General features: G+C 44.8%; 1 protein-coding gene across 2 annotated transcripts in view; it reads right to left on the bottom strand.

Moving 5' to 3' along the window:
- KCNG3 (potassium voltage-gated channel modifier subfamily G member 3) overlaps positions 1-25,668 on the bottom strand; it is a 33,413-nt gene extending 7,745 nt beyond the window's left edge. Inside the window, exon 1 of one of the 2 annotated variants that reach the window (XM_077337819.1) lies at positions 24,466-25,668. In XM_077337819.1, the coding sequence (XP_077193934.1) occupies positions 24,466-25,208 (743 nt within the window). In that variant the 5' untranslated portion in view covers positions 25,209-25,668. The remainder of the gene's footprint in view (positions 1-24,465) is intronic. The other variant, XM_077337827.1, reaches the window with a different exon arrangement.
- Positions 25,669-27,570: the final 1,902 nt, after the last annotated feature.

Raw genomic sequence — 27,570 nt, 5'->3', positions numbered from 1 at the left:
GTCTGTGACTAAGGACAGAAGTATAGAAAAATAGAAAGCTTGACTTTGTATAATTTTGTGACTATTGCTTTTCAAGCACTTTGTACTGCTAAAATATGCACGCATAGAAAATGTCCAAGTCTTCCTAAGCAAGGGGCAGGAAAGCAGAAAGCTAAAAATACAGCTACATCATAAGAAAATCATGCAGTGGTTTTGTACATTTTGCTGCAGGTTCTGAAATGGGCAATATGAATATTTGTTCCTTCAGGATAGATAATGCTTTCAATCACAATATAGTTCAGCTGAAGCATTTGTGTTTAAATATCCATGATTTAAGAAAAACTACTCTGATTTTAAAATTTCAGTCTTGCCGTGGTTTAAGGCTACAGTCCAGGCTTCAATCAGTTTTAAAAGCTGAAAGGTAGCTGAAATGCCAGAATGTCACCAGCAACTAGATAGTAGTCCAACAAACATGGCCATTCGATTTTCTTTTGTATCCACTGAACCTGAGCTGCATGCAGATTTAGTCCTCATCGAAAACTCTTTAATTAATGGTATTTATCAGTTTTTATGTGAAAGTTATTTGAATGTAATTCTTTGTCTGAAGATTCAAATTTGAGGTCTCCCACAGCTTCTCCCCCCCTTACTATAAACCAGTCATTTTGTTTAATTTTCAGCTCTAGCTGATAAGTCTAAGCAGAATAGCCTATTTTACATATAGACTGGTTTAGACAGCTTCAGAGTTCTTTAAAATTATTATTAAAGGTAGTTTGTTGTACATAAAGTAGTTACAATATGAACTGTCAAAGCATCTTTCAGCTGCAAATTGCACATTTTCCCCCTTATAAAATTGCCTAAAATTCTTCAACCAATTGACTAAGCACTAAAAATAGCAAAATCAAAGGATTGGCCTTATCATCCACTAAATGTCTGAATAAAACATAGTATACAAGACAAGAAACATGAAGGAAAAACAGAAGACAAGACAGCATGTGATTAAACTTGTCAACATCAGTTTGTGCAAGAAGATGCTTTTATTCCTTGCATCAAAGAAGCACTAAACTAGAAAATATCAGTACACTGCCCCCACATCTACATTTATTTTGTGAGCAAAATCCCAATGAATTCAGTATCTGGCATTTTCTCAGTTACTTATAAGTTTGCATGAATTTGGGCTGAATAATATTTCAGTCTTCCACACATCAGTGTGTTTTCAACCATTCAACTCAGAGCACTAAATGGCCCATATATTTTCTGAAAGGGAAGTGATTTCAGCCCCTTTCTCTCCCACAAGAGCCCTATAAACTCCTCCAGAAACATTGTGTTCTTGGGACAGGTCAGCAGAACAGCATTAGAGGCAAAGTGAGAGTTTGCAGAAATCACTATTCCCTCTTTAAGTACTTAAGAGCCCTTAAGACTTTGGAAGGTTTGGTCAGTTATAGATCATTTACTTGGAGGGAAGTCTCATATACAAAGAAGCATGCTTACGGTGTGGTAGCTATGATTTCTAATAGAATGAGAAATCAATTTTGTCTGAGCCCATCCCATTTTCTACTCACACTATCTCCTATCACCATATGGTTACTCTGACTGCATCAACCCTACATCAAACAGGGCTGCACAATGAACTTCAAAGATCTAGTCATTCTTTTGATTTAGAAGAAGAAAAGTTGGTTCTTATATGCTGCTTTTCTCTACCCGAAGGAGTGTCAAAGTGGCTTACAGTTGGCTTCCCATTCCTCTCCCCACAACAGACACCCTGTGAGGCTGAGACAGCCCTGATATTATTGCTGGGTCAGAACAGCTTTATCAGAGCCATAGAGAGCCCACGGTCACTCAGCTGGCTGCATGTGGGGGAGGAGTGGGGAATCAAACCTGGCTCAACAGATTAGAAGTCTACGCTCCTAACAACTATACCAAGCTTACTCCCCAAATTTAGTTGAGAAAGTATGAGCGCCTTGTAGCTCTTTTCTCACTCCCCCCCCTCCTCTCTTTTTGAACAGGAGTAATGTTGGGTCCTGGAAGCAATTTTGATTCATCACAAGTAACCATCATAAATAATAGCAAGCCAGATATATCATATAACAATATAAATTATTTTGAACGAACCAAAAGTTTACTTCAACCAATCACTTCCCATGATGTAGGAACAGTAGCCCTATCCCCCAAACCCATCATCAATATATATAATCCAGGCCATGGTGTTCAAAAAGCAAAGAGAATGCCTCCAATAAGAGGTATGTGTGGGAAAGGACAATGAGAAGTCATTTTCTTTATACAAATTGAAGCACCTCTCTCTAGTTGATCTTTGTGCAACAGATAAAGCTATGATGGAAAGGTACAATATCAACTCCATTCTGCTTTAGGATGCTTTGGGCTGATCCTGCAGGGGGTTGGACTAGATGGCCTATATGGTCCCTTCCAACTCTATGATTCTGTGATTCTGTGCTTCCCTCCATTGACTCTTGGTTACTAGTGCAGTCAAAAAATACTCCTTAAAATGAGGCTTGTCCCAAGGAGATTCAGTTGCAGATTAGTAGTGCCAGAGCATGATCAGAACGCGAACTTCTGGGTGAAGAAATGGGGACAGAGGAAGACAACAGCAAACTATCTCTTCCCTTGAAAGCCCTCTGAGGTGGAACTTCATGAGGTCATCAGGAATTGGCTGCAACTTGACAATAAGTTTTACCTTTACAGGGATAAATTTCTCATAGTCCCAATTTACATGTTTAAACTATCTTGTATAATAATGAAGACTAGGCCTCGCCACTGGAGAGTAAGATTGGTTCCTGATCCCAAATTCTGCCCTCCAAATTATTAGCTGGGTGCAAAGATTTAGATTAATAATGTTTTAAATCTATTTTGTGTAATGTTTGTATGAATTCTGTTACCTGCCCTGAGCAATTTTGGAAGAGCAGGCTAAAAATAATATTTTCATTATTATAATTCGTATGTTTAAAAACACCTATAGTTTTATTACCCACCCAGGGACCTCTATTTAGAGGAATTTCAAATTTATACCAAAAAGGGAGCCAAAGGCTAGTTATCCTAAAACAGTTTTTTAAAAATCATGTTGGGATGGTCTGAAGTCCTACCAGTTCTCTGACATGTTTATTGGTGCTCTTATGGATGCCAAGCCATCAGTTGAACTTTTATAGAGATCAATTTTACAAAAGGAATAAACATTATTCTTATGTCTGCGGACATTTGACAGCAGATGCAAATGAAAGCTTCTGCCAGTCTGTGAATGAACCAATCTGGTGGGCCAATTAAGGCCCAATCAGACTGTCCCATTTGGAACCAATCAGGGGCTTTGGCGGGCTGCCTGTATAAAAGAGCCGGAGCATGCCTGTTTTTCTCTGTTCAGTGTTTGGAGTTGGTAAATAAAAGAGCTTTTTTTTAAAAAAGGATTGGAATCAGTGTTTACCAAACCTGAAGTCTTAACAATTATCTAATCAGCTGTTTGGGCTTTAATTCAGTTTAAATGCTCACAGACTCTGTGTTCAGCAGGTGGTTTGCCAGACACAAATTTTGAAAATCATAGTTCAAACACGTGGAGTTGAGTTGGAAACACTGTCTGTTCTCGATGCTAATAACTTACCAATGCACATCCCTTGGAAAAGTCTTTTAGAAGCACACATGACAGTTTATTTGCATAAAGCTTTTTAAAAAGCTTTTTTTTAAAGACAGCTGCCACAAATGGCTCAAAATGACCTGTTATGGCAAAGCTTTAAAAAAACAGCCCTAAGATAGACTTTGCATGGCATGAATTTCAGCAAGTCATATCCAGGATTAATTAACTAATTAAATTGACTAGTATACCGCCACTCCAATCAAGCTGGCTTGTGGTAGTTCACTAAAAAGAAACAATGTACAGCAAGTCTCATCTAAAACATAACCTAAAACAATCCCCAATAATCTTAAAAACAATCCTCAACATCATAAAAGGCGGTATACTCTATATACTAATAAAACTTCTGCTCATACATTGGACCAGTGGTCCCCAACCTTTTTATCACCGGGGACCGGTCAACGTTTGACAATTTTACTGAGGCCCGGGGGGTAGTCTTTTGCAGGGACATCGTTGCCACCTGAGCCCCTGCTCCACTTGCTTTCCCACCGGTGCCCCTGACTTCCTGCTGCCCACTGGGGGGCGCTGACAGTAGCAACTGTGCAGTGCCCCACCAAGGGGGAGCCGCAGCCATTGCGGCCGCTGGAGAGCACCAAAGGTGAGCCGGTGGCAGAGTGGCAGGGCAGCCCCTGAAGCAGCAGCCGGAGAGGACAAGGAGGAGCCACGGCCCGGTCCCGACTGATCCACGTACCGGTACCGGTCCCCAGACCGGGGGTTGGGGACCACTGCATTGGACCATCGGGCCGGTGCTAATGGTAATATTGACAGGCAATACAAATAGAATCATAGAATCATAGAGTTGGAAGGGGCCATACAGGCCATCTAGTCCAACCCTCTGCTCAACGCAGGATCAGCCCAAAGCATCCTAAAGCAATAGATGACATAGGATCTCTAATGCTGCATAATACAGCGCAGACGGACAGAAAAGGGGCGGTGGGGGACCAGATCGTATACCCTGGGATTACCACCCGGCGCTAACCAAATGCCTGGTGGAAGAGCTCCATTTTGCAGGCCCTGTGGAACTCAAGGAATCCCAACAGGGCCTGCAGCTCACTTTGGCATTCATTCCACCAGGTAGGATCCAGGACCGAAAATGTCCTGGCCCTAGTTGAGGCCAGATATGTATCCCGGGAGCCCAGGACTTTCAGCAAATTCATACCAGCAGAGCAAAGTGCCCTGTGGGGGGCATAAGGAGGTAAATAGTCCCATAGGTAAGTAGGGCTCAAGCCACGTAAAGCCTTAAAGGTCAGAACCTGTCCTTTGAACCTGATCCGGAAGAAAACTGGCAACCAATGGAGATGTTTCAGCAAAAGCTGAGCATGGGCCCTCTAGGATGACCTGGTCAGGACTCGCGCAGCCACATTCTGCACTAGTTGTAATTTCTGGGTCAGTGATAAGGATAGGCCCGTGTAGAGCAAGTTACAGAAGTCTAATCTGGAAGTGACCATTGCATGGATCACAGTGGCCAAGTATTCTAGGGACAGGTAGGGCACTAGTAGCCGGGCTTGGTATAGATGGAGAAATGCCGAGGGAGAGACGGGGAAGATGGCTGCTTCAGCAGTTCTCCTAAGGGGCAGCTTTTGGTCCGTACAGGGGGCCGAACGTATCTACATCCGGCAGAAGCAAGCAAGGTATGCAAACCTTGCTAAATTCTCCTTATAAGAGCTTTGGAAAGCTCCAGAGCTCTAAAAAGGCCCGTTGCTCATCTGTGGAGAATGATTCTCAAGATCGTCAAAGCTGTACGTGACCAAGGTCAAGATGCAGTCTGCTGTCACAGCTTTTCCTAACAAGGATTGTCTTTTCTTTCTCATTCCTGTCTCATTTTCTGAACTGCTTTGAAGAGACTCCAGAGCTCTGTAACTTCAAGCATCTGCTATCAACAGTGAGTAACATTTTAATGACACTAAATTGTTTTCGTACACCTCCCCCTGTCTAGTCTACCAAGCTGCGGCAATGAGTTCACCCTTTCCTGCTTGTTTTTCTTGTCTTTTTTTTAACTCTGGGGGAAAGGTGAAACATATGAACAATTTTAAAGATAAATGAAGGTCTGTTTATATTTTTGGAGATTTCCCCTGATAACGGCTCTCGCGATATCTCTGCCACTTTGTGATTTTCTAAGCAATCAGAACTTCTGTGGGAGGACCTCTCCTGGCTGTTTGAAATACTGCACAAGCCTGGCTGGTGCAGGATTTTAAATCTGATTTTTAATATGGCTATTTTGACTCAGTCTATTAGCAAAACAAAGAGAAGATCTGAAAGCCTTCACAGAAAGTTTGTTGAAAGATATCTTTAAGAAGATCTGAAATGGCACGAACAGGAATGATGAACCAAATGATAATGATAATATTAACCAACTGGACCAAAAAAATAGCAAGAGTGAAGAATTACAAGACTTGAAATCTTCAGCAGAAGAGAATTTTGAAGCATTGGAGATGGAAAGGGGGATGTCAGAGTCCTTCAGAAAGCAAGACCTGCAACAAGAACTTATTATCATCACTGATCAAGTTCCCCCAGATGAGGTTACTTTTACTGAAAAGACATATTTCAAAGCAGAAGCACAAAAGAACCAGCCAAAAGACACATTGGTTTGTCCTGAAAGTAATTACTCTAAAAGAGCTTCCCAGGAAAAAAATGGTCCTAACACACCCCAGATTGGAGATCAGGAGGTGCAACTGTTTCAAGAATCATTGGCAGATATTCTGTGGAAAAGTGCACAACTTCATTTCCTAAGCCTCGAATTGAGACCTCAAGAAGATTGGGAGGAGGCAAGGGGGGAGGGCTGACATTTTTTCTATATTCCGTTCTGTATACTTTTATATGGATGGCATTAATACTTAAGGTAACTGCAAAGATTTTAAAACAATTTGAATTGAAGAATTTAAGAGCTGCAAATGCTATGATAAAGTGTTTCTTTTTCCCCCCCTTAAAAAACAATACAGAGCTAAAATAACTGCAAATGTCATGATAAGGTGGGTTTTCCCTTTTTTATATCTTTTTATAAATACCGGGTTAAAGTTCATATTGTTTTATAAGAAACACTTAACGTTAAGTATTTAAAATATGTTGTTGTGAACAAGTGCAGGAGCCAGCTGATTTTTTAGCTTAAGGATGTGCCTTGGTTCAAGTTTAAGGGTTATTTTTATAACACCCAAGGTTGACTGTAAGTGCTGTAAATGTTTTGTTAAAGTGGGTTTCTTTGTTGTGGCTTTGTTTTTATATTTACAGGCAACAGACATCTAGAGTATTCAGCAATACATAACTTCAAGCAAATGGAGACTTCAGGGGGAAGAGGGAGGGGTGATATTGTAATTAAATATATTTTTCCCTTGTTCTTTCTAAACAAAAATGTTTTAAAAAAGGGGGGAAAAGAAAAATGCCATCCAAGCTACCTTAGTGACTTGAGCCTCCATAGAAAGGGAGGCATCAAAAGTCACTCCCAAAATCCTGGCTTGCGGTACAGATGTCAGTTGCACCCCATCCAGGCAGGGAAGACACCTTTCCTGCTCCTATCCCCTTCAACTCAGCCACAGGACCACCATTTTGGAGGGGTTGAGTTTCAGATGATTCTTCCTGATCCATTCAGCTACCACTTCCAAATAACTGGCAAATGTCTCAGGGGGAACATCTAGCTGGCCATCCATCAGGAGATAGAGCTTGGTGTCATCTGCATACTGATGACATCCCAGCCCATAACTCCGGATCAACTGGGTAAGAGGTCCCATGTAGATGTTAAACAAGGTGGAGGGAGAGTACTGCCCATTGTGGCATCCCACATGGGAGTGCAAAGGGGTCAGAAAACTCACCACCTACTGCAACCCTCTGTGACCTGTTCTAAAGAAAGGAGGTCAGCCACTTAAGGGCTATTCCCCCTATTCCCATGTCAGCGAGGCAGTGGGCCAAAAGCTCATGGTTGACCACATCAAATATGGCCGAAAGATCTAAAAGCATGAAAATGGCCTAACCACCTCGACCCAGTTGGCACCGGAGATCCTCCATTACAGTGACCAGCACAGTTTCCACCCCATGGCCAATACGGAAGCCCAACTGGCATGGATCTAAAGTCAAAGTTTCATCCAAAAATGCCAGGAGCTGGTCTGCTGTGGCTCTTTCAACTACCTTACCCAGGAATGCGAAATGCAATACTGGGCAATAGCTGGCAGGATTTTGCAGGTCCAGAGATGGTTTCTTCAGAAGAGGGGGAACCACCGCCACTTTGAAGTGCTGAGAGAACTCTCCCAAAGAAAGGGAGAGGTCTATAATATCCCTCAAAGGCTCACCTATCAGCCGGTCACTTGACTTGAGCGGCCATGATGGACATGGATCAAGCAAGCAAGTGGTTGCCCTTACTGACCGTAGCAATTTGTCCACTTCAGATATAGAGAGCCGCCTGAAGCCATCAAACCTTATCCCCTGCATCAACCACAGAGCTTCTAGTTCACGCTCTGTATCAATTGTGGCAGTAAGTTCATGGCGGAGCGACAAGATATTACCTGCAAAATAGCTTGCTAAAGCCTCAAAGCCTAATTCCAGTTCACTACTATTTTAGCGCCCTTCCTCAAGGACGGTAAGAGTCCGAACTACCCTAAATAATTGGGCCGGGCGACAGCTAGTGGATACCATTTCTGCTGTGTAGTTGTCACACTTTGCAGCTTTCACCACCATCTCATATGCCCTCATAAGCATGTGATGAGATGTTCTTGCTACCATGACTGGAATATAATGGTGGATGGATATGAACTGTTCAGAAAAAACAGAATAGATCGAAGAGGTGGAGGAGTGGCACTGTATGTGAGGAAAGGGCTTACCTGTCAGGAAATTCTAGTGAAGGAGAACATATCTACAGTGGAAAGCATCTGGGTGAAAATAAGCGAGGGGAAAACAAACAGTGTGGTAGTTGGTGTCTGCTACCGACCGCCTGACCAACGAGAGGATGTGGATGCTGCACTTTGTGAGCAGCTTGAGAAAATATCCAAGCGGCAGGACCTTGTCATCATGGGTGACTTCAATTTCCCAGATGTGTGCTGGGAAACAAACTCTGCGAAGTTTTATCAAATGGTAGATGAACCCACAAGAGGTTCAGCCATACTGGACTTAATACTGACCAACAGGCAAGAGTTGGTGGATGAGGTGAAGGAGGTGTGGACCCTAGGGGGAAGTGACCATGTCCTCATAGAATTCCTTTTGAGATGGGGAGCCAAGGAAGCTTGTAGCCAGACGCGGATGTTGGATTTTCATAGGGCAAACTTTCATAAACTCAGAGACATGATGAGTGTCATACCATGGACGAGAATGCTGGAAGGGAAGGGAGCATGTGAAGGGTGGGCGCTACTCAAACAGGAGCTATTGCATGCTCAATCAATGACTATCCCAGAAAGACGAAAACACTGCAGGAGCTCTAAGAAGCCTATTTGGATGAACAGAGAACTTCAAGAGGAACTAAGAAAGAAAAGGAAAATGTTCAGGAAATGGAGGGAAGGACAGAGCTCTAAAGAAGAGTACCTACAGGTTACTAGGCACTGTAGATCAATCATAAGAAAGGCCAAAGCTGAGAGTGAGCTAAGATTGGCCACGGAAGCCCATTGTAACAAGAAAAGATTTTTCAGTTATGTGAGGAGCAAACGTAAAGTAAAGGAGGCAATAGGCCCACTGTTGGGTGCGGATGGACAAACTCTAACGGAAGATGCAGAGAAAGCAGAAAGGCTTAGTGCCTATTATACATCTGTTTTTTTCCCACAGGTCAAAGTGTTTAGGCACATCTAGAGATGGCCATAGCGAAAGGACAGTGTCTGGGTGGCAGGTTAACATGGATAGAGAGGTTGTCGAGAGGCATTTAGCTGCACTGGATCAGTTCAAATCCCCTGGTCTGGATGAAATGCACCCGAGAGTATTCAAAGAACTTTCCAGAGAACTTGCACAGCCCTTGTCCATCATCTTCGGAACCTCTTTAAGGACTGGAGATGTCCCAGAGGACTGGAAGAGAGCAAACGTTATTCCGATCTTCAAAAAAGGGAGGAAGGATGACCCGGGAAACTACAGACCAGTGAGTCTGACCTCTGTTGTGGGGAAGATAATGGAGCAGATATTAAAGGGAGCGATCTGCAAACATCTGGAGGACAATTTGGTGATCCAAGGAAGTCAGCATGGATTTGTCTCCAACAGGTCCTGCCAGACCAACCTGGTTTCCTTTTTTGACCAAGTAACAGGTTTGCTGGATCGGGGAAATTTGGTTGATGTCATTTACTTGGATTTTAGTAAAGCTTTTGACAAGGTTCCCCATGATGTTCTGATGGATAAATTGAAGGACTGCAATCTGGATTTTCAGATAGTCAGGTGGATAGGGAATTGGTTAGAGAACCGCACTCAAAGAGTTGTTGTCAATGGTGTTTCATCAGACTGGAGAGAGGTGAGTAGCGGGGTACCTCAGGGCTCAGTGCTCGGCCCAGTACTTTTTAACTTATTTATTAATGATCTAGATGAGGGGGTGGAGGGACTACTCATCAAGTTTGCAGATGACACCAAATTGGGAGGACTGGCAAATACCCCGGAAGATAGAGACAGAGTTCAACGAGATCTGAACACAATGGAAAAATGGGCAAATGAGAACAAGATGCAATTTAATAAAGATACGTGTAAAGTTCTGCATCTGGGTCAGAAAAATGAAAAGCATGCCTACTGGATGGGGGATACGCTTCTAGGTAGCACTGTGTGTGAACGAGACCTTGGGGTACTTGTGGATTGTAAACTAAATATGAGCAGGCAGTGTGATGCAGCGGTAAAAAAGGCAAATGCCATTTTGGGCTGTATCAACAGAGGCATCACATCAAAATCACAAGATGTCATAGTCCCATTGTATACGGCACTGGTCAGACCACACCTGGAGTACTGTGTGCAGTTCTGGAGGCCTCACTTCAAGAAGGACGTCGATAAAATTGAAAGGGTACAGAGGAGAGCGACGAAGATGATCTGGGGCCAAGGGACCAAGCCCTATGAAGATAGGTTGAGGGACTTGGGAATGTTCAGCCTGGAGAAAAGGAGGTTGAGAGGGGACATGATAGCCCTCTTTAAGTATTTGAAAGGTTGTCACTTGGAGGAGGGCAGGATGCTGTTTCTGCTGGCTGCAGAGGAGAGGACACGCAGTAATGGGTTTAAACTTTAAGTACAACGATTTAGGCTAGATATCAGGAAAAAGTTTTTCACAGTCAGAGTAGTTCAGCAGTGGAATAGGCTGCCTAAGGAGGTGGTGAGCTCCGCCTCACTGGAAGTCTTCAAGCAAAGGTTGGATACACACTTTTCTTGGATGCTTTAGGATGCTTAGGGCTAATCCTGCGTTGAGCAGGGGGTTGGACTAGATGGCCTGTATGGCCCCTTCCATCTCTATGATTCTATGATTCTCATCATGAGTCTTCTGCCACAGTCACTTTAGCTGTCTAACTTCCCTCTTCCTCTCCGTAAGCTCTGAGGAAAACCAAGGAGCCTGTTTGAGGCGAGGACGAAGAGGGTGCTCAGGAGCAATCTCATCAATAGAGGCTGACAGGCAGAACTGTCAGTCCTCCAGCAAGGCCTCTAACGAGTTGCCAAAGGGCATCGTGTTTCACAGAGCATTCAGGAATCCCTCAGATTCCATAAGTCTCCGTGGGTGGAGTAAAATACATCTGTCACCCAAACAGGGAGGGGTGGCATCCTCAGTCGAGCCTTCAGGGTATGGTGGTCTGACTATGGAATGAAGTTGTTAGCCACCAGATCCACCTTGATCCGAGCACCAAAGATCAAATCCAGGTTATGGCCAGCCTGATAAGTGGGTCCGGCAACAAACTGTGAGAGCCCCAGGGTTGCCATGGCTGACACTAGGTCCCGGCCACATCCTGGGGCCGACAAAACCGCATAGTAATTGAAGTCCCTCAGAACTAACAGCCTGGGGAATTGCAATGTCCAGATGGCTGCTGCCTCCAGCAGGCCCAGCAGGGCATCAGATGGAGTAGTGGGTGAACAGTACACCACCCAGGTGGCCTCATTCTCAACTGATTACTATATCAGGCCAACACATTTAAAGCACTGTGCACAGGTAAAAAAAAATACTAAGGTGCTGTGGGCCAGGAAACAAAAGGGAATCCATGAAGAATAATATATACAAGAATAACAAATTCTTCATGCCCCTATCCTATCTATGCTATATATTTGTATCAACTCTATACTGGATTGACCTTCCTCACACATTGGATAATACACTTTCAAAGTGCTTTTGCAGCTGGATTTTCCAGTGCAAAACACTACTTAAGTAGTACATTATCCAACTTGTGTGAAATGAGGTTAGGACTACCGGCCTTTTTAATCATCTGCTGTGATTGTGTCTTAACAAAAGGTAAATCTGCAACAACTAGAAGGTGACAATGGATTATCTCCATGGTATGGAAAACTTCATCTGATAATTTATTAATATCAAACTAGTATTTAAAGTTGGCAATCTTAACCATGGGTTCTTCAAAAGAAGTTCCAAGAAAAGTGGATGACCAGTAAACAGTTTTAAGTCTGTAATGCAGATATGTCTCAAGAATCTATAGCATTACATTTGGAAAGTTTAAACATTACTCAATTAGGCCTGCAACATTTCATTGTCTTGCTCTTCTGCCCTTAAGGCATACCTCCTAACTGTAAGAACTTTAATAGGTAAGGTACAGGTGACACTGAAATCAAGAATGGAAAAAATGTTACTGGTGAATTTCTGAGTTAGACTTAAGGGCACAGAAGTGAATCAGTAGAAAAAGTTTTCAAAGTATGATGAATATTCATGGGGACAGAATAAATGAAATGCGTACCTGTCCTTTACAGAGATTATTCCTCTTGAAATATTATTGGGATATAGGACTAGAGATGTAAAATTTCTGGAAATTTTAGAGCAATGAGGAAAAGTTTAAGCAGAATTTTTGGTAAATACTGAGGGCATTTCTGCATATCAATTAAAAAACTATTATGCCAGCTGAATGGCAAATTACTATTTTTTTTTCGTGCTTCCAAGCCCCTCCTCACCTTTTCTGCTGTCTCGCCTTTGTCTGCGCCTTTTGGCATGTCTCACCCTCTACAACTGTAGCTGGGAATGGTGGAAGAGAGCAATGTACCTTATACATGTTGCGCTTCTGCCTGTCAATCAATGCAGTCAACTAATCCCCTTTCTCCATATTTTAAAGATCCTGCAATGCCCGCTAATTTTTTTAATGCATACTTCTCTGTTGAAACACCTATGCATAGAATCATAGATGCATAGTGCTTTTTGAACACCACCCCTTATGGGATCATGAGTCCTTTGAGACATTTAAAAACTAATATTGTTCCCGATTGGGGGTGGGGGGACTTTTGAAAGGCATGCTTTGTGTTATAACTTTTAAAAAATTCTTCTATTTCTGGCATCTCCTGCACACTTGTCCACCTGTTTGTTGCTCCAGTAAGTTAAAAAAGAAATTCCCGTACCTGTGAACAAGGGAGAGAGAAGTGGGTATGAGGGCGGGACAAGGCAGGCACCATTAGAAGAAGAAGAAGAGTTGGTTCTTATATGCCACTTTTCTGTACCCAAAGGAGGCTCAAAGTGGCTTACAGTCGCCTTCCACTTTCTCTCCCCACAACAGACGCCCTGTGAGGGGGATGAGGCTGAGAGAGCCCTGATATCACTGCTCAGTCAGAACACTTTTATCAGTGCCGTGGTGAGCCCAAGGTCACCCAGCTGGCTGCATGTGGGGGAGTGCAGAATCAAACCGGCATGCCAGATTAGATGCCCGCACTCCTTACCACAACATCAGACTGGCTCTTAGTACGTTTGAGCCTCCATAACTTTCCTCTGCGGCTTGCCAGCTGGTTGCTCTCTGGTAGCTAGCGCTAAATAAATTGGTGAATCCACTTTATGCGTTTCCCCAACTAGCACTTTCAAATGGAGGATGTAGCTCAGACTCTGGATGTTGGTGACGTCATATAGAGGGGCCGGAATATAACGACTATGTAAGGAAAGCATGTAACTACATTTAACAGGCGTGGAAATGCCCTGAAATATTTGCAATGCTTTCTTTCCTTCCAACCTTCTTTTGCTGATTGAGCAAGATATAGACATTATTTATAACTTCGATTTTAGAACTGTACTATTTGGTTATTTATGGGACTTAGAAGTAAAAATATCTCCATTTAAGAAAAATTCTAAGTATACCTCAAATTAGAGAAAGAGTTGCACACTACTGCACCCCAACCTAACATAGCACTTGAATTTTTAACTTTTGCCAGCTGGGAGGCAGGAAAAAATAAATGCTGAAGGAAGAAGGAAAGTTCTTTAGTAAACAACAAAAATGAATTATTTGGATAAAGATTTTCTCAAAGAGTCACAATAGAAAAGACTGTCCATATGTTTGCATATTAAATTAAACTTTAGAATAATGAAACTCTAACAATGTATTATTAAACACATTGTAGCATATTATTTACATTTAAACAAAACAATCTTGAAAATGTTGTATAGAATCATCATAGAATCATAAAATCATAGAGTTGGAAGGCGCCATACAGGCCATCTAGTCCAACCCCTTGCTCAACGCAGGATCAGCCCAAAGCATCCTAAAGCATCCAAGAAAAGTGTGTATCCAATCTTTGCTTGAAGACTGCCAGTGAGGGGGAGCTCACCACCTCCTTAGGTAGCCTATTTCTACAATATAGGGTTGTCTTTTGAAGTGATCCTCAGAATTTCCCATTTTTCTCCATTGGACAAAGGGAGAAGGTCCTCTAACTTTTTCATGTTGTACACTGTTCTCTAAGATTCAAATGAGTAGCTGTGTTGGTCTGAAGTAGCACAATAAAATCAGAGTCTAGTAGCACCTTTAAGACCAACAAAGATTTATTCTCTAAGAGTTCCCTCAACCCCACCTACCTCCCAGGGAGTCTGTTGTGGAGAGAGGAAGGGAAGCTGCTTTGAGCAGTAAATGTTGGGTACAAAAAAACAGCTCTTTTGTGTAAGTCAAACATTTTCTCACCAAAAAAAAAGAGGAAAAGGAGGAAGAACTGCACAAAGCTGAGGAGCACCTAGGTAATAATTGTCACAATACACTATGGTTTGCTATTACTTCCTAAAAACATTGAAGCCCCTGCAGACCACGAAACTTACTTACTGGAAAATATTTTAAGTAATTTCAGGTCTACCATATAAATTATTCAATACAAAGAGACTGTCCTGACTACATTAGGTACTATTGTGGTTTTTAACACTTATATTAAAAAGCAAGAGTGCAAGCCTTTCTAAGACATAATATTGAATGATGTTTGTCTACAAACAGGAAGTGAGCTTTACTTATGGGACCAGAGCAATACAAAATAAGAGTCATTGCTGGGGAAAGATTATTTTTGACAGAACTGTGAGCATGGTTATAGAAACTTCTGGGAAATTGTAGATATAGATGGAAATATAGTAAATTAATGAAACAATAAGACGATTGGAAAACTGCCTGAAGAAAAAAAACAAATCCTGCCCTTTTGAAAGAGACTTAATAGGATATTATTTTCTAGATGATCTTCATCTCTACATCATGAGAAGCTCAAGTGCTCATTCCCATACATTAAACCTCTATCAAAGGGAGTGGACATTTTTCTCTGGGCTTGCTGACAACCCTAGCACACAGAGAGAGGAACAATATTGCTGGCCTATGCAGCTCTAAAGATCTCTCTCTCTCTCTCTTTATCCATCAATCAGCCAAGGAAAGGCAGAGATACAGGTCTTAAGAGTCCTGCTGGCTTTCCAGTTGAGAAGCTACAAAAACTTCCATGTCAACATTCATACCTGCCTTTGAATTTCTTCTGTCAGGAGTAATAACAGAATGAATGATCACTGAAGCTGGTAAGAATGGGCACATGACTCCCTGACTCTCACTGTTTGGCTAGGTACCTACCCATCTTGAGGAATTTAGCATTCAGATCGCCCTACTGCAACAATTGTCCCACACAAGAAAGTTATAGAAATGAGGTAGGTAGATTGATTTAAAACAAGAAGAAAACAGTTTGCATGCACTAACAATGATTTTGTAGCCTTTTGCCTACCAAACAGATGATTTCAATGGTGAAAAACCAGCACTCATGCCATGTTTCTTGCTGAAACACTATGCATTATGAGGTACTTCTGATATATATTCTTCATATTTTTCTGGTTGAGGGGAAAAGGCCTCAACTAATGGAACCATAATTTGTATTTTTAGATTATAAAGTAGTGCTCCATACTGATCCTCAATACATTAGTTGGAAGATATTTCTGCTCCACTCATGGGAACTTTTTCCAACTGATATATTACCAGTCATAGTACGAGGACATAAGGTAAAGGTATCCCCTGTGCAAGCACTGGGTCATGTCTGACCCTTGGGGTGACGCCCTCTAGCATTTTCATGGCAGACTCAATACGGGGTGGTTTGCCAGTGCCTTCCCCAGTCATTACCGTTTACTCCCCAGCAAGCTGGGTACTCATTTTACTGACCTCAGAAGGATAGAAGGCTGAGTCAACCTTGAACCGGCTGCTGGGATCAAACTCCCAGCCTCATGGGCAGAGCTTTCAAACTGCATGTCTACTGCCTTACTACTCTGCGCCACAAGAGGCTCTTACGAGGCCATAGAAACACTTAATTTGCTAACCTCAGTTATTATACAACTAACCTGAAACCTCATAAAAGATATTTTTTTTCTTTCACTGATCTCCATGATAATCCATTACACCAGTGGTCCCCAACTTTTTTATCAACGGGGACCGGTCAATGCTTGACAATTTTAACGAGGACTGGGGGAGGTAGTCTTTTGCTGAGGGACGTCGCTGCAGCTGCCTGAGCCCCTGCTCCACTTGCTTTCTTGCCGGCACCCCTGAGTTCCTGCCACCCACTGGGGGGCGCTGCCAGCAGCAGCTGTGCAGTGCCACGCCGAGGGGGAGCCCCAGCCATGGCGGCCACTGGAGAGCACCAAAGGTGAGCCGGCAGAAGAGTGGCAGGGCAGCCCTCAAGGCAGCAGCCGGGGAGGAGGATGAGGAGGAACCGCGTCCTGGTACCGACTGATCCACGGACCAGTCCCGGTCCCCGGACCGGGAGTTGGGGACCACTGCATTACACCATATATTAGAAAAATAAATCTGTATACACACACACACACACACACACTAGCCGTGGGCTTTGAACAGGCTTTGAAAGGGTCCTCCCTGTGAGCTTTCTGGCCGCTTTCCAGGCTGCCGAGAAGCTCTGAGGGCGAGGGGTGATGGGGGAGAAGGATTATATATATACTAGTAGAAAAGCCCATTTCTAAAAATGGGCATATGTAGGCCGGGCGAGAAGGCTGGGCGGGCGGACGCAGCCCCAGTGGCAGCTCTAGAGCAGGGCCAGCGCGCATAAGAGGCGCGGCTCGCGGCCAGGCCCATCCTCAGGTAAGTCCCAGAGCACGGGCCTTCGCAGGGCTGGGGAGAAGGATGGGCGGCCGACGGTAGCGGCGGCGCAGTGACCAGGGCTGAGTTGGTGGCGGCAGAGGTGCGCACATCCTCGGTAGGGCAGGCAGCAGCAGGCAGACAGTAGGGCCACCGCACGGACACAGCAGGCCTCCTGGCTGGGCTGGCGGCGTGCGGCGAGGGCCCTCCCCGGGTATGTCCCGGGATGCGGGCCTTCGCAGGGCTGGGGAGAAGGTGGGCAGTTTAAAGATAATCACTTCCATTTAGAAAAGGACAATTTCTGCTGATTTGCTCTCCTCTGTGCCACCATACCATGTCCTTTTGGAGTATCCCCAACCCCATGGGGCTAAGGTGGAAGGCAGGAAAGCCATATTCCATGATCAGAGCTCCACTTACAGTGGGATCCAAAACTAGAACTGTCATATACTGAGCGAGACTACTCCATCCCTGTATACATTTGAGTGGTTGTGGTTCTCCAAGGTCTCAGGAATAGCTCTTTCCCCGGATTACTAACTGCCAAATGTGCACTAGACAAGGAACATCAGGAGGAGAACAGGAAGCAGAGAGCCAAATATAGATGTATTTAAGCCCATTAGAAAAAATGGTACTCAAGTATACACATCATCAGCAAAAGGACAATCCAACGACTTCTTAGCCTTGCAAGCTGCAATCCTAAGGATAATTCCTTGGAAGTAAGCCCCGCTGAGTAAGATGGGACCCACTTCTAACTAGATGTGCTTAAGATTTCTCTCTTAGTCTTACAAATCCCACTGAAATGGCAACATAAGCAAAATAATTTTTAATGGGAGTCATATTCTGAACTGAGCAAGGTGCTGTACAAAACAAGTCATAGCTTGTGTCTTGGCCAGAGCAGCTTTCAGTAAACAAAACCAAATATTTAAACTCCAAAATATTTACAAAAAGGCAGGTCATTGTTACAGATTGACCAATGAGAAGGTTCACTGTTTTAAAAAGCTGGTTGAGTTGCACTTAAGCAGGAAATATAATGGTTAAAAATAAGACAGAAGGAATAGAACTGGCTGGTTCACCAGTTTAAGTTCTGGATTAATTGTGCCATGATAAAACTTGTTAAAGGTATAAAATAAAGTAAACGTTGTTGCAAGCAGGTTTACACGTTATACAGGTTTACTCAAAAGTAAATCCCCTGTTCTCACTGAGGATTACTCCAAGGAAAATGAGAACAGAACTGCACAGTCTTTAAAGTAGCAAAATAAAATTTCAACCCTAACAAAATAAATTAAATAACCCAGAAACAGTGCAGACATGGAACCAATTTACAGTGATGTCAAAGACAATATCCAACAGGGCCTGTGACATTTGCACAGCAAGGCTAAATGCTGCCCTCGCAATAGCAAAAGATATACGGGCAGCAGTGGTGGTATGTAGAGATGGGGAGAATCATCAAAACTCCACCAAAAACCAAGCACAATTTTAAACTACCTAAGCAACCAGTTTAATGAGTTGTAAACAGACTTTTAGTGTCCCACAGATGAATTCTCAAAATGTGTACGGAAGAAATTTATGATTTTGAAAGATTACAAAAGGAATGTATTCTGGAAAGGGGGCTCATTAATAAATGGGCAGAATTTTTCCTTTGCCTTTTATTCATGCAATTTTATTTAAAATATTAATGTCCCTTGCCTTTCCTCTTGGTTAAAGGAGGCTAATAAATGGGTGTGACAGTCTCCAGTCAGTAAAGATATTCTCTTCTACACTACAGTGGAAAGGGATAATGGAAGAAACAAAATTTTCCTTTTTTCCTCTTTGAACAACCTTTTTTCTTGTGCCTGAAGTTCAGTAGTCTTTCACATGACAGAGGCCATAACAACATTTTTAAAAATAACATTTGTGTTATTTATGTTCTTATCTGGAAGGTATATAATGACTTTCCTTAAAGCTGTGCACACAGCAGACAGAGTTAAAACCAGCTGTGGCTCTCTATGGAATACAGATGGTGTAAAAAAGAAAGATCTGTTGCAGATCTGTTGCAGAATAAGCAGACATGCCAAGGTTGTCAGCTCCTGGTACATAGAATCATAGAATCATAGAGTTGGAAGGGGCCATACAGGCCATCTAGTCCAACCCCCTGCTCAACGCAGGATCAGCCCTAAGCATCCTAAAGGATCCAAGAAAAGTGTGTATCCAACCTTTGCTTGAAGACTGCCAGTGAGGGGGAGCTCACCACCTCCTTAGGCAGCCTATTCCACTGCTGAACTACTCTGACTGTGAATTTTCCCCCCCTGATATCTAGCCTATATCATTGTACTTGTAGTTTAAACCCATTACTGCGCGTCCTTTCCTCTGCCGCCAATGGAAACAGCATCCTGCCCTCCTCCAAGTGACAACCTTTCAAATACTTAAAGAGGGCTATCATGTCCCCTCTCAACCTCATTTTCTCCAGGCTGAATATTCCCAAGTCCCTCAACCTATCTTCATAGGGCTTGGTCCCTTGGCCCCAGATCATCCTCATCGCTCTCCTCTGTACCCTTTCAATTTTATCTACGTCCTTCTTGAAGTGAGGCCTCCAGAACTGCACACAGTATTCCAGGTGTAGTCTGACCAGTGCCGTATACAATGGGACTATGACATCTTGTGATTTTGATGTGATGCCCCTGTTGATACAGCCCAAAATGGCATTTGCCTTTTTTACTGCTGCATCACACTGCCTGCTCATATTTAGTTTACAATCCACAAGTACCCCAAGGTCTTGTTCACACACAGTGTTACCTAGAAGCGTATCCCCCATCCAGTAGGTATACTTTTCATTTTTCTGACCCAGATGCAGAACTTTACACTTAATTTTATTAAATTGCATCATGCTCTCATTTGCCCATTTTTAAATTGTGTTCAGATCTCGTTGAACTCTGTCTCTATCTTCCGGAGTATTTGCCAGTCCTCCCAATTTGGTGTCATCTGCAAACTTGATGAGTAGTCCCTCCACCCCCTCATCTAGATCATTAATAAATATGTTAAAAAGTACCGGGCCGAGCCCTGAGCCCTGAGGTACCCCACTATTCACCTACCTCCAGTCTGATGAAACACCATTGACAACAACTCTTTGAGTGCGGTTGTCTAACCAATTCCCTATTCACCTAACTATCTGAAAATCCAGATTGCAGTCCTTCAATTTATCCATCAGAATATCATGGGGAACCTTATCAAAAATCCAAGTAAATTACCTCAACCAAATTTCCACGATACAGCAAACCTGTTACTTGGTCAAAAAAGGAAACCAGGTTGGTCTGACAGGACCTGTTGGAGACAAATCCATGCTGACTTCCTTGGATCACCAAATTGACCTCCAGATGTTTGCAGATCGTTCCCTTTAATATTTGCTCCATTATCTTTCCCACAACAGAGGTCAGACTCACTGGTCTGTAGTTTCCCGGGTCTTCCTTCCTCCCTTTTTTGAGGATCGGAATAACGTTTGCTCTCTTCCAGTCCTCCGGGACATCTCCAGTCCTTAAACATGTCCCAGAGAGCAGCACACTAGACCATTCTGCTCTGTTTACAAAGCTGGTTCTTTGTCCATGGGACTAAGGCTAAACATCTGAGCACTGATAGACCTGTTCCCTCTCATTAAGCATAGCCCTTCTCTCTCCACAAGGCTTTGTTTGCAGATACTCAAATATTTTCATAGGAGAAGTTGCAATGGGGGGGAGGTAGAATACATTGCTTATCCCTGGGCCATACACTAAAATTTTTAATGTGTGCTCACTTGTACTGTAATGTGTGAATTAGCCTGAAGATAGCTTTTCCACTTCAGATAAAAAACAAACAAACAGAATATTGATTTTTAAGATAACACCCATCCATTCACCTCCTCTGGAGTATCTACATGGGCTCCATAAAAATGTATCACATTTTATACTTCCTTGGTTCAAGAACCTCAGGGTCAGATACACCCTTCCAACAGACAACTCTGTCAGTTACATTAGGACAAGACAGAATGATGGGTCCAATGGCACCAGGGAGCTCTCTATTTTGGCAGGACTTTGAACCTCCATTTCCCCTGCCCTAGTCTAGTATAGAAATTATTGAGCCATACATTCTTCCACTATGGTTGTTTCATGTTCTGAAGCTAACCAAGTCACATTACTGTGAACCACCACAGACGCACATTCAGGTTCAATAATCAAACCTTAGATTAAAGATCCTCAGGGTCTATTTGGTAGATCCTACCTTTCAACAAGAGGCAAGGCTAAGGTAATATTTAATCTCTCCCAGTTTAAGGTTTTTTGCTACGGGCATGATACCATGTTATTATGATACACTTTACCTGTATTTCTTTCATAAAAGTTACCTGGCAATGGCTAGAAGAATGTTTTGCTTTAGGCTAAATATGTCCCTGACATTGACTTAAGTATATTACAGTATCTACTGGGATTATTTTTCCTACTGGATTTTAAGACCATTCTGTTCTCTTATTTTACCAAAACTATGGGTTAGATATGGAAATATACATATATGCTGCAACATATGCATGGACGTCTCATTGAGGGTATCACAGATTGCAGAATATCAAGCACTAGAGGCATACTCAGTATGGCGGTAACTGTTATCATCATTGCAAAATAAAACAGAAGTCCCACCATCTAACAAAATTAAAGTCTGGCATAATTTTTTCCAGCATAAACTGACACTATGAAGTGACCTCTAACTCATGATGGGATGAATTTTGTTAGTCTTCAAGGGGCCATTGATCTTCTGCTTTACCTTGCTGCAACAGACTAACATGGCCTCTACTCTGGAATTATTCACATTGCAGAATCATCCTAATAATTTTGCTACTTTGTGTAAGGCTACTGACTAAAGAGGAATAATTCTGGGAGTGAGTACTGCTGGCTCCAGAGGAAGAATGACACGCTGTAAAAGTCTGAGAATGGAATGACGGTGAGGCAATTCTCTCAGAAATATGAGAGAATTTATTCCCATTTACATCAAGGGGACACAAACAAAAACATACAAACTTTTTCCATTTGAATTAGGATTCCAAACCCTACTTATGAATCAGGAATACTCCTAGAAAGTTTTATCTAAAATATCTAACTTTGCAGCTACCTAATTAGTGTGTATCTCAGGATGTGGGAGGATTATTTAGGCAGTTTCCGTGCCCTCCCACAAAATGAAAGTGCTTATAGGAGCCTCCAGTTGTTTTGGTGGGGGGGGAAACAAGGGGAAAAAAACAGCAATTGAATCTGTTTATAGAAGGTACCTACTGCCTCTGAACTATAAGCAAAGGGGTCAGTGCAAAGCTGTGAAAGTAATACTTGACATACTACAATGATACCTACGAGATCAAAAATTCAGAAGTAACAGTAATGGTTTCTAAACTCCTAGTGCTCTGGTTTCCGAGACAACAGGAATCTCTTGTTTTCCAATTTTTGTGTGATAATAGACAACCATATTAAACAAGCACATCTGGCAACATTTCACAGACATCTTTATACTAGCCAAAGTGAAGAATGGTGTCTGTCTTCAAAGGCCACAAAGTATTCAGTACTTTTTACACTATGGGACCCGCTAGCAAAATACCTTAATTTAGGAGGAGAGTCATACATTGAATTGTCGGACAGGAACCCTGCACAACCAGTCCCCTACCTTGAAATCTTTCCAAGTAGCATTTCCAGATCGAAACCTTGAGATCTGTACACTGTAACTTTAACTGTAACTGAATTAGAAGGACTGAGGCTGGATGGTCTGGAAACTCTGTTGCTGTCTGAAGTAATTCGAAGGCACAGTCATATCTCTGGGTCACAATTAAAAGAGACTCAGTGCAATGGGCTTGGAATGATGTATGTCTGCTTGGGAGCTCATAGAATAATAGAGTTGAAAGGGACCTCATGGGTCATCTAGTCCAACCCCCTGCACTATGCAGGACAGTTAATCTAATGTAACCTGAGGTATAATTATATTTAAAGCATTTTTCATTTTAAAAAATCTACCATTATAGAGTACCCCCATAATAGCTTTTATATGAAAGAAGAACCTTCTACACATCTGCACTTGCTTCAGATACTGGCTGACATTGTAGGGTACACATGGCATTGGACAGGTATTAGATGTTTGTACAAACTGCATGTGTAGCCTAGAGCAGTGATCCTCAACCCCCGGTCCTGGGACCGGGACTGGTCCGCCGATCAGTTGGTACCGGGCCGTGGCTCCTCGTCGTCCTCCCCGGCTGCTGCCTCAGGGGCTGCTCTGCCACTCTGCTGCCGGCTCACCTTTGGTACTCTCCAGTGGCCACCATGGCTGGGGCTCCCCCTCAGCGTGGCACTGCGCAGCTGCTGCTGGCAGCGCCCCCAGTGGGCAGCGGGAAGTCAGGGGCACCGGCAGGAAAGCAAGTGGAGCAGGGGCTCAGGCAGCAGCAGCAACGTCTCTCAACAAAGGACTACCCCCCCCCCCAGTGCCAAGATCAGTATTGGCAGGTTAGCCATCTTGAAGGAAAGCTGGTCAACTATTCTTTTATTAGAAGATCAGCTGATAAGCTCTGAAGGACAGCAATGTTCCTCAACAGAGATGAAAATCCACATGTCTAAAGCATTCCCAGCAGATGCTTATCTAAGCACATCTTGAAAACTGCCAAAAAAAGGAAAGCTTGTCAATTATTCTTATAACTGAAGACCAGCAGATAAGTTCTGAAGGAACAACAGTGTCCCCCAAGACAAATGAAAACTACACATATGTAAAGCTTTCCCAACAGATGCTCATGTAAGCACATCTTGAAAAACTTCCAAGAAAAAGGACACTACATTCTTCCCTAATGCCAAAAGGGTTGCTTATTTCAGAAGAACCCTCTAATAGCCACAAAACTTTGTAGCTTTTTTCTTTTTATTTAAGCATGGTTTTTAAGCTTGTGGATGTTTTGCAGTGCAGGACTGAGATTGGTTTTGAAACTGCAACCTAGCTGCCCAAAGTGATCACTGCACAGAACTCCCGTAGTATGTTCTCTACTCTTCAGACAGTCCCATTTACTTTCATGGGACACACTTCCTAGTAAAGATGGTTTAATGGGGCCCACTTCTTGGTAAGTATGCTTAGAACTGTAGCCTTAGCCAAGTCTGGTCCCTCATATGCTTAAAAAATGTTTGGCACCAAGCATTATGATGCTGCCTCCTGAAATCCTTATTCCTATTATCTTGTCATTAGGTTTTCTTCTCTCCAGCCTTGCTGCCTCTCGGGAGGGCCCACATGTTCTGGGCAGATGCTGGTGTGCAGCAATCTTGCCAACTAGCTTGTCTAAGGTGGGCTGGGTCAGGTATGGAATGTGCAGTAGTAATGATGAAGGTACCCCAGCGCAATGCAACCACAGTGCGGTACGACGAAAGAGCAGCAGAGGACACACGGAGACTGGACACACTGGACGGGACATTGGGGTGGGGGAAAATAAGCGATTCCTCCTACCCGGAAGGCTCCCTCACTGACTCTGCTGTGTACCTGCTCTGCTCCTCCATGCTTCGGTTCTCCGCCGCCCGCCACTCGGGCATGGTGCTGGCACACAGCACCACCATGGACACAATGACAAAGATGATGGAGACGCTGGCCAGGATCTGGGCGGCTAAGGAGTAGGTGGGCTCCTCGAAAGTCTTCCTCATGCGCTCCAGCCACTCCTTCTCCTCGCCGCCAGGCGGGGGCGCTGCGCGGCTGCTGCCCTGGTCGGCGGCGTCGCTTCTGCCGGGCAGGTGGTGGCAGCTGCTGCTGCTGCTGCTGCTGCTGCTGCTGTTGTTGCTCCAGCCGCCCGCCGGCTCCGCCTGCAGATCTTCGGCCGAATAGAAGGTGTAGGTGTCGGACATGCGGTCGTCGAGGCGGCGCTGGCAGCAGTAGTCGAGGTGGGAGCACTCGAGGCCCCAGTAGATCATCTCGTTGTAGAAGGAAAGCTCGCACATGTGGGGCACGAAGCGCAGGTGCCCGTAGCGCACATAGAGCATGATGAAGCCGAAGGCCTCCGAGTGCCGGTCGAAGAAGTACTCGTTCCGCTCGCGGTCGTAGTCGTCGCACACCTCTAGCACGTCCTGCTCCGACAGGCAGCCGTGCAGGCGGCTCACGCGGCGCAGCGGGAAGTCCTTCAGAACCTCCCGCGCGAAGGAGTAGCGCGTCCCCCCCACGTTCAACACCACCACCGGCGGGCCCCCCCGCCCAAAGTTCATGGCTCGCAGGGGCGGGCGAGGGCAGCACGAGAAGGGAGGCTCCGCCGGACGCCTCCGGGGGCTCGCGTTTAGGGCGGCTCCCTTGGGCCAGCTGGCCCCGGAGGGCGGCGACGAGACCCGCCGGACAGCCCGGCCGCCCCCTCGAATCGCCGGAGTCTTCGGGCGCCCGAGCGGCGGCGGCTTCAGCCCCGCAGGGCTCCGGGTGACGCGGCGGAGCGCTTGCAGCGCGCGGCTCCGGCGGCCCCCGGCTTGGGCTGGGCAGAGGCGCAGCTGCTTGGGCTGTCCGCGCGGCGCGGAGGAAGAAGCGGGGCAGGTGCGCGGGGCATGGTGAGGCAAGGCAAAGTCCTGCCAAGTTTTGGAGAGCCGCGAGCGGCCGGCCGGCAGGGCAGAGCTTTCGAAGCGCCGCGACGCTCTCTGTGCGGGGAAGCCTCTGGCACCGCCGCTCGGCGGCTGAACGAGATGCGGGCGGCTCCTCGGAGTGAGGGCAGAGGCGGCGGAGAAGGGACACGCCTCCTCCCTTCCCTCCCCTCCCCTCCCCTCCCCTCCCCTCCCCTCCCGGCCTCCGAGCGAGCGGAGCTGCCGCCGCTGAAGGGAAAAGACGAGCGCTCGAGTGGCGCTTTCTCGGCGGGGCGCGCCGGGCCGATCCACGCTGTGTGGACCGAGCGATGCAACGGAGACAGGGCGGAGAACCAAAACTTTTGCCCCGGAGTTTGCTTCCCCCCCCCCCCCGGGTCCGAGCCCATTAGGAGGGGGAAAGAGGGGGCGTCGGCCGGCGAGCCGGCAGAATAGTCGTGTGAGTAGGCTGACCTGAGTGGCTCGGGGATCGCAACCTTGAGACCATTTCCTCCCAATCTGCCCGTAATGGGACTGTGTGGAGAGAGGAATTCAGCACCGGGAAGGGGCATCCCCTGGGGCTTCCGGCAGGGAGGGGGGCCCTGATTCGGTACACGTTCACTGATGGAGGGGCACGGGTGCCCCCCAGTCAAAGTTTTGATTTTTGTAGCAGCACAGATTGAAGAAATTAAGGAAGAGCTGCTTATCTGAAATGTGCCTAAGGATTGATGAAGCAGAAAGACTGGACCCCCACCTCCTCTCCTGTTTGTTTAAAGGAAGATGTGTTTGCATACATGGTGGTTTCATGTTCCTATTTCGCCTGACCTGCATACAGTCAAGGGGAGACCGGACCTGAGTCACACCTCCTCTCCACCACCCGCCTCCCACACTTGGATATTCATTATTTATTATTTTTATTTTCATTTTAAGATTCCTCTTCCTTCTTTTCAGCATACCCCCAGCTCTGTGTCATCGTGGACAGACAAAATCTTTGATATCTTTTCAAAGTACACCTGGTGGGGAGAGAAAAACTTCATAAATCTGCTTTTTGCCTTGTCTTTTTATTTATAGGCATTGTTGCGTCTTATCTTTGTGGCTTTTGTCCTTGCTTTGTTTAATATTATATTTACAGACTTTCTTGTCTCTCATCTTTACCATCAGTTTTCCCCCTTCCATACTGTAAATTATAACAGTGCTTGTACTAATGGTTAATCGGTGTGGTTTCCCTGTTGGGGTGGCTAACTTGTTTTGAACAATATTATTTGTCATTTTACAGCTAGGAGCTGCCTGAGAGCTCCTGTGCTATAGTGGATACCACGTTGGATAGAAACTCAGCGCTGGATTATCTACCTACTAGGTGGAAATTGTAGATGTGTGCTCGCTGCACGGAGCTTGTGGCTCTCAGGGAGCAAGTTTGTTCTCTTGAGGCTAGGGTTGCTGCCCTGGAGAAACCCCAGGGATTTGCCAGAACAGTCCCACTTCTGTGCTAAATGTTCTTCTACTGTGGAGAGTCTTGAAGTCAGAGGGCATCAATCTGAGGAGGGATGTGATCCCTTAGAGGAACCCCTTCCTTGAATGATGGAGTGATAGCCTCTTGCTGAAGAGACCCCAGTGGGCTAGGGAGGAGATAAACTTCTGGTAGTGGGTGGTTTGATCTTTAGGAATATAGAGGGTGGGTCTGTGACAGATGTTTTGACCACATGGTGGCTGGTGTGAGAGTTGTGGGCATCATGTGCTGTCTAGTTAGGTTAACAGATGGTGCTAGGGAGGAATCAGCAGTCCTGGTGCACATTGGCACTAATGACTGTGGGGAATGTAGTTGTGTGGTCCTGGAGAGGCTTGGTGAAGTCTTTCAGAGCAGCAGCCTCTAATCTGGAGGGCAAGGTTTGATACCCCACTCCTTCACATACAGCCAGGTGGGTGACCTTGGGCTAGTACCATTTCTGTTAGAGCTATTCTCACAGCATAGTTCTGTTGGAGCTCCCTCAGCCCCACCTACCTCATAAGGTAGGGGAGAGGAGGGGGAGAA

This window comes from Paroedura picta, chromosome 1 (assembly GCF_049243985.1).
Source record: "Paroedura picta isolate Pp20150507F chromosome 1, Ppicta_v3.0, whole genome shotgun sequence".
Lineage (NCBI taxonomy): Eukaryota > Metazoa > Chordata > Lepidosauria > Squamata > Gekkonidae > Paroedura > Paroedura picta.
Note: the sequence above shows the minus strand (reverse complement) of the source record. Positions and strands in the feature narration are given on the sequence as shown.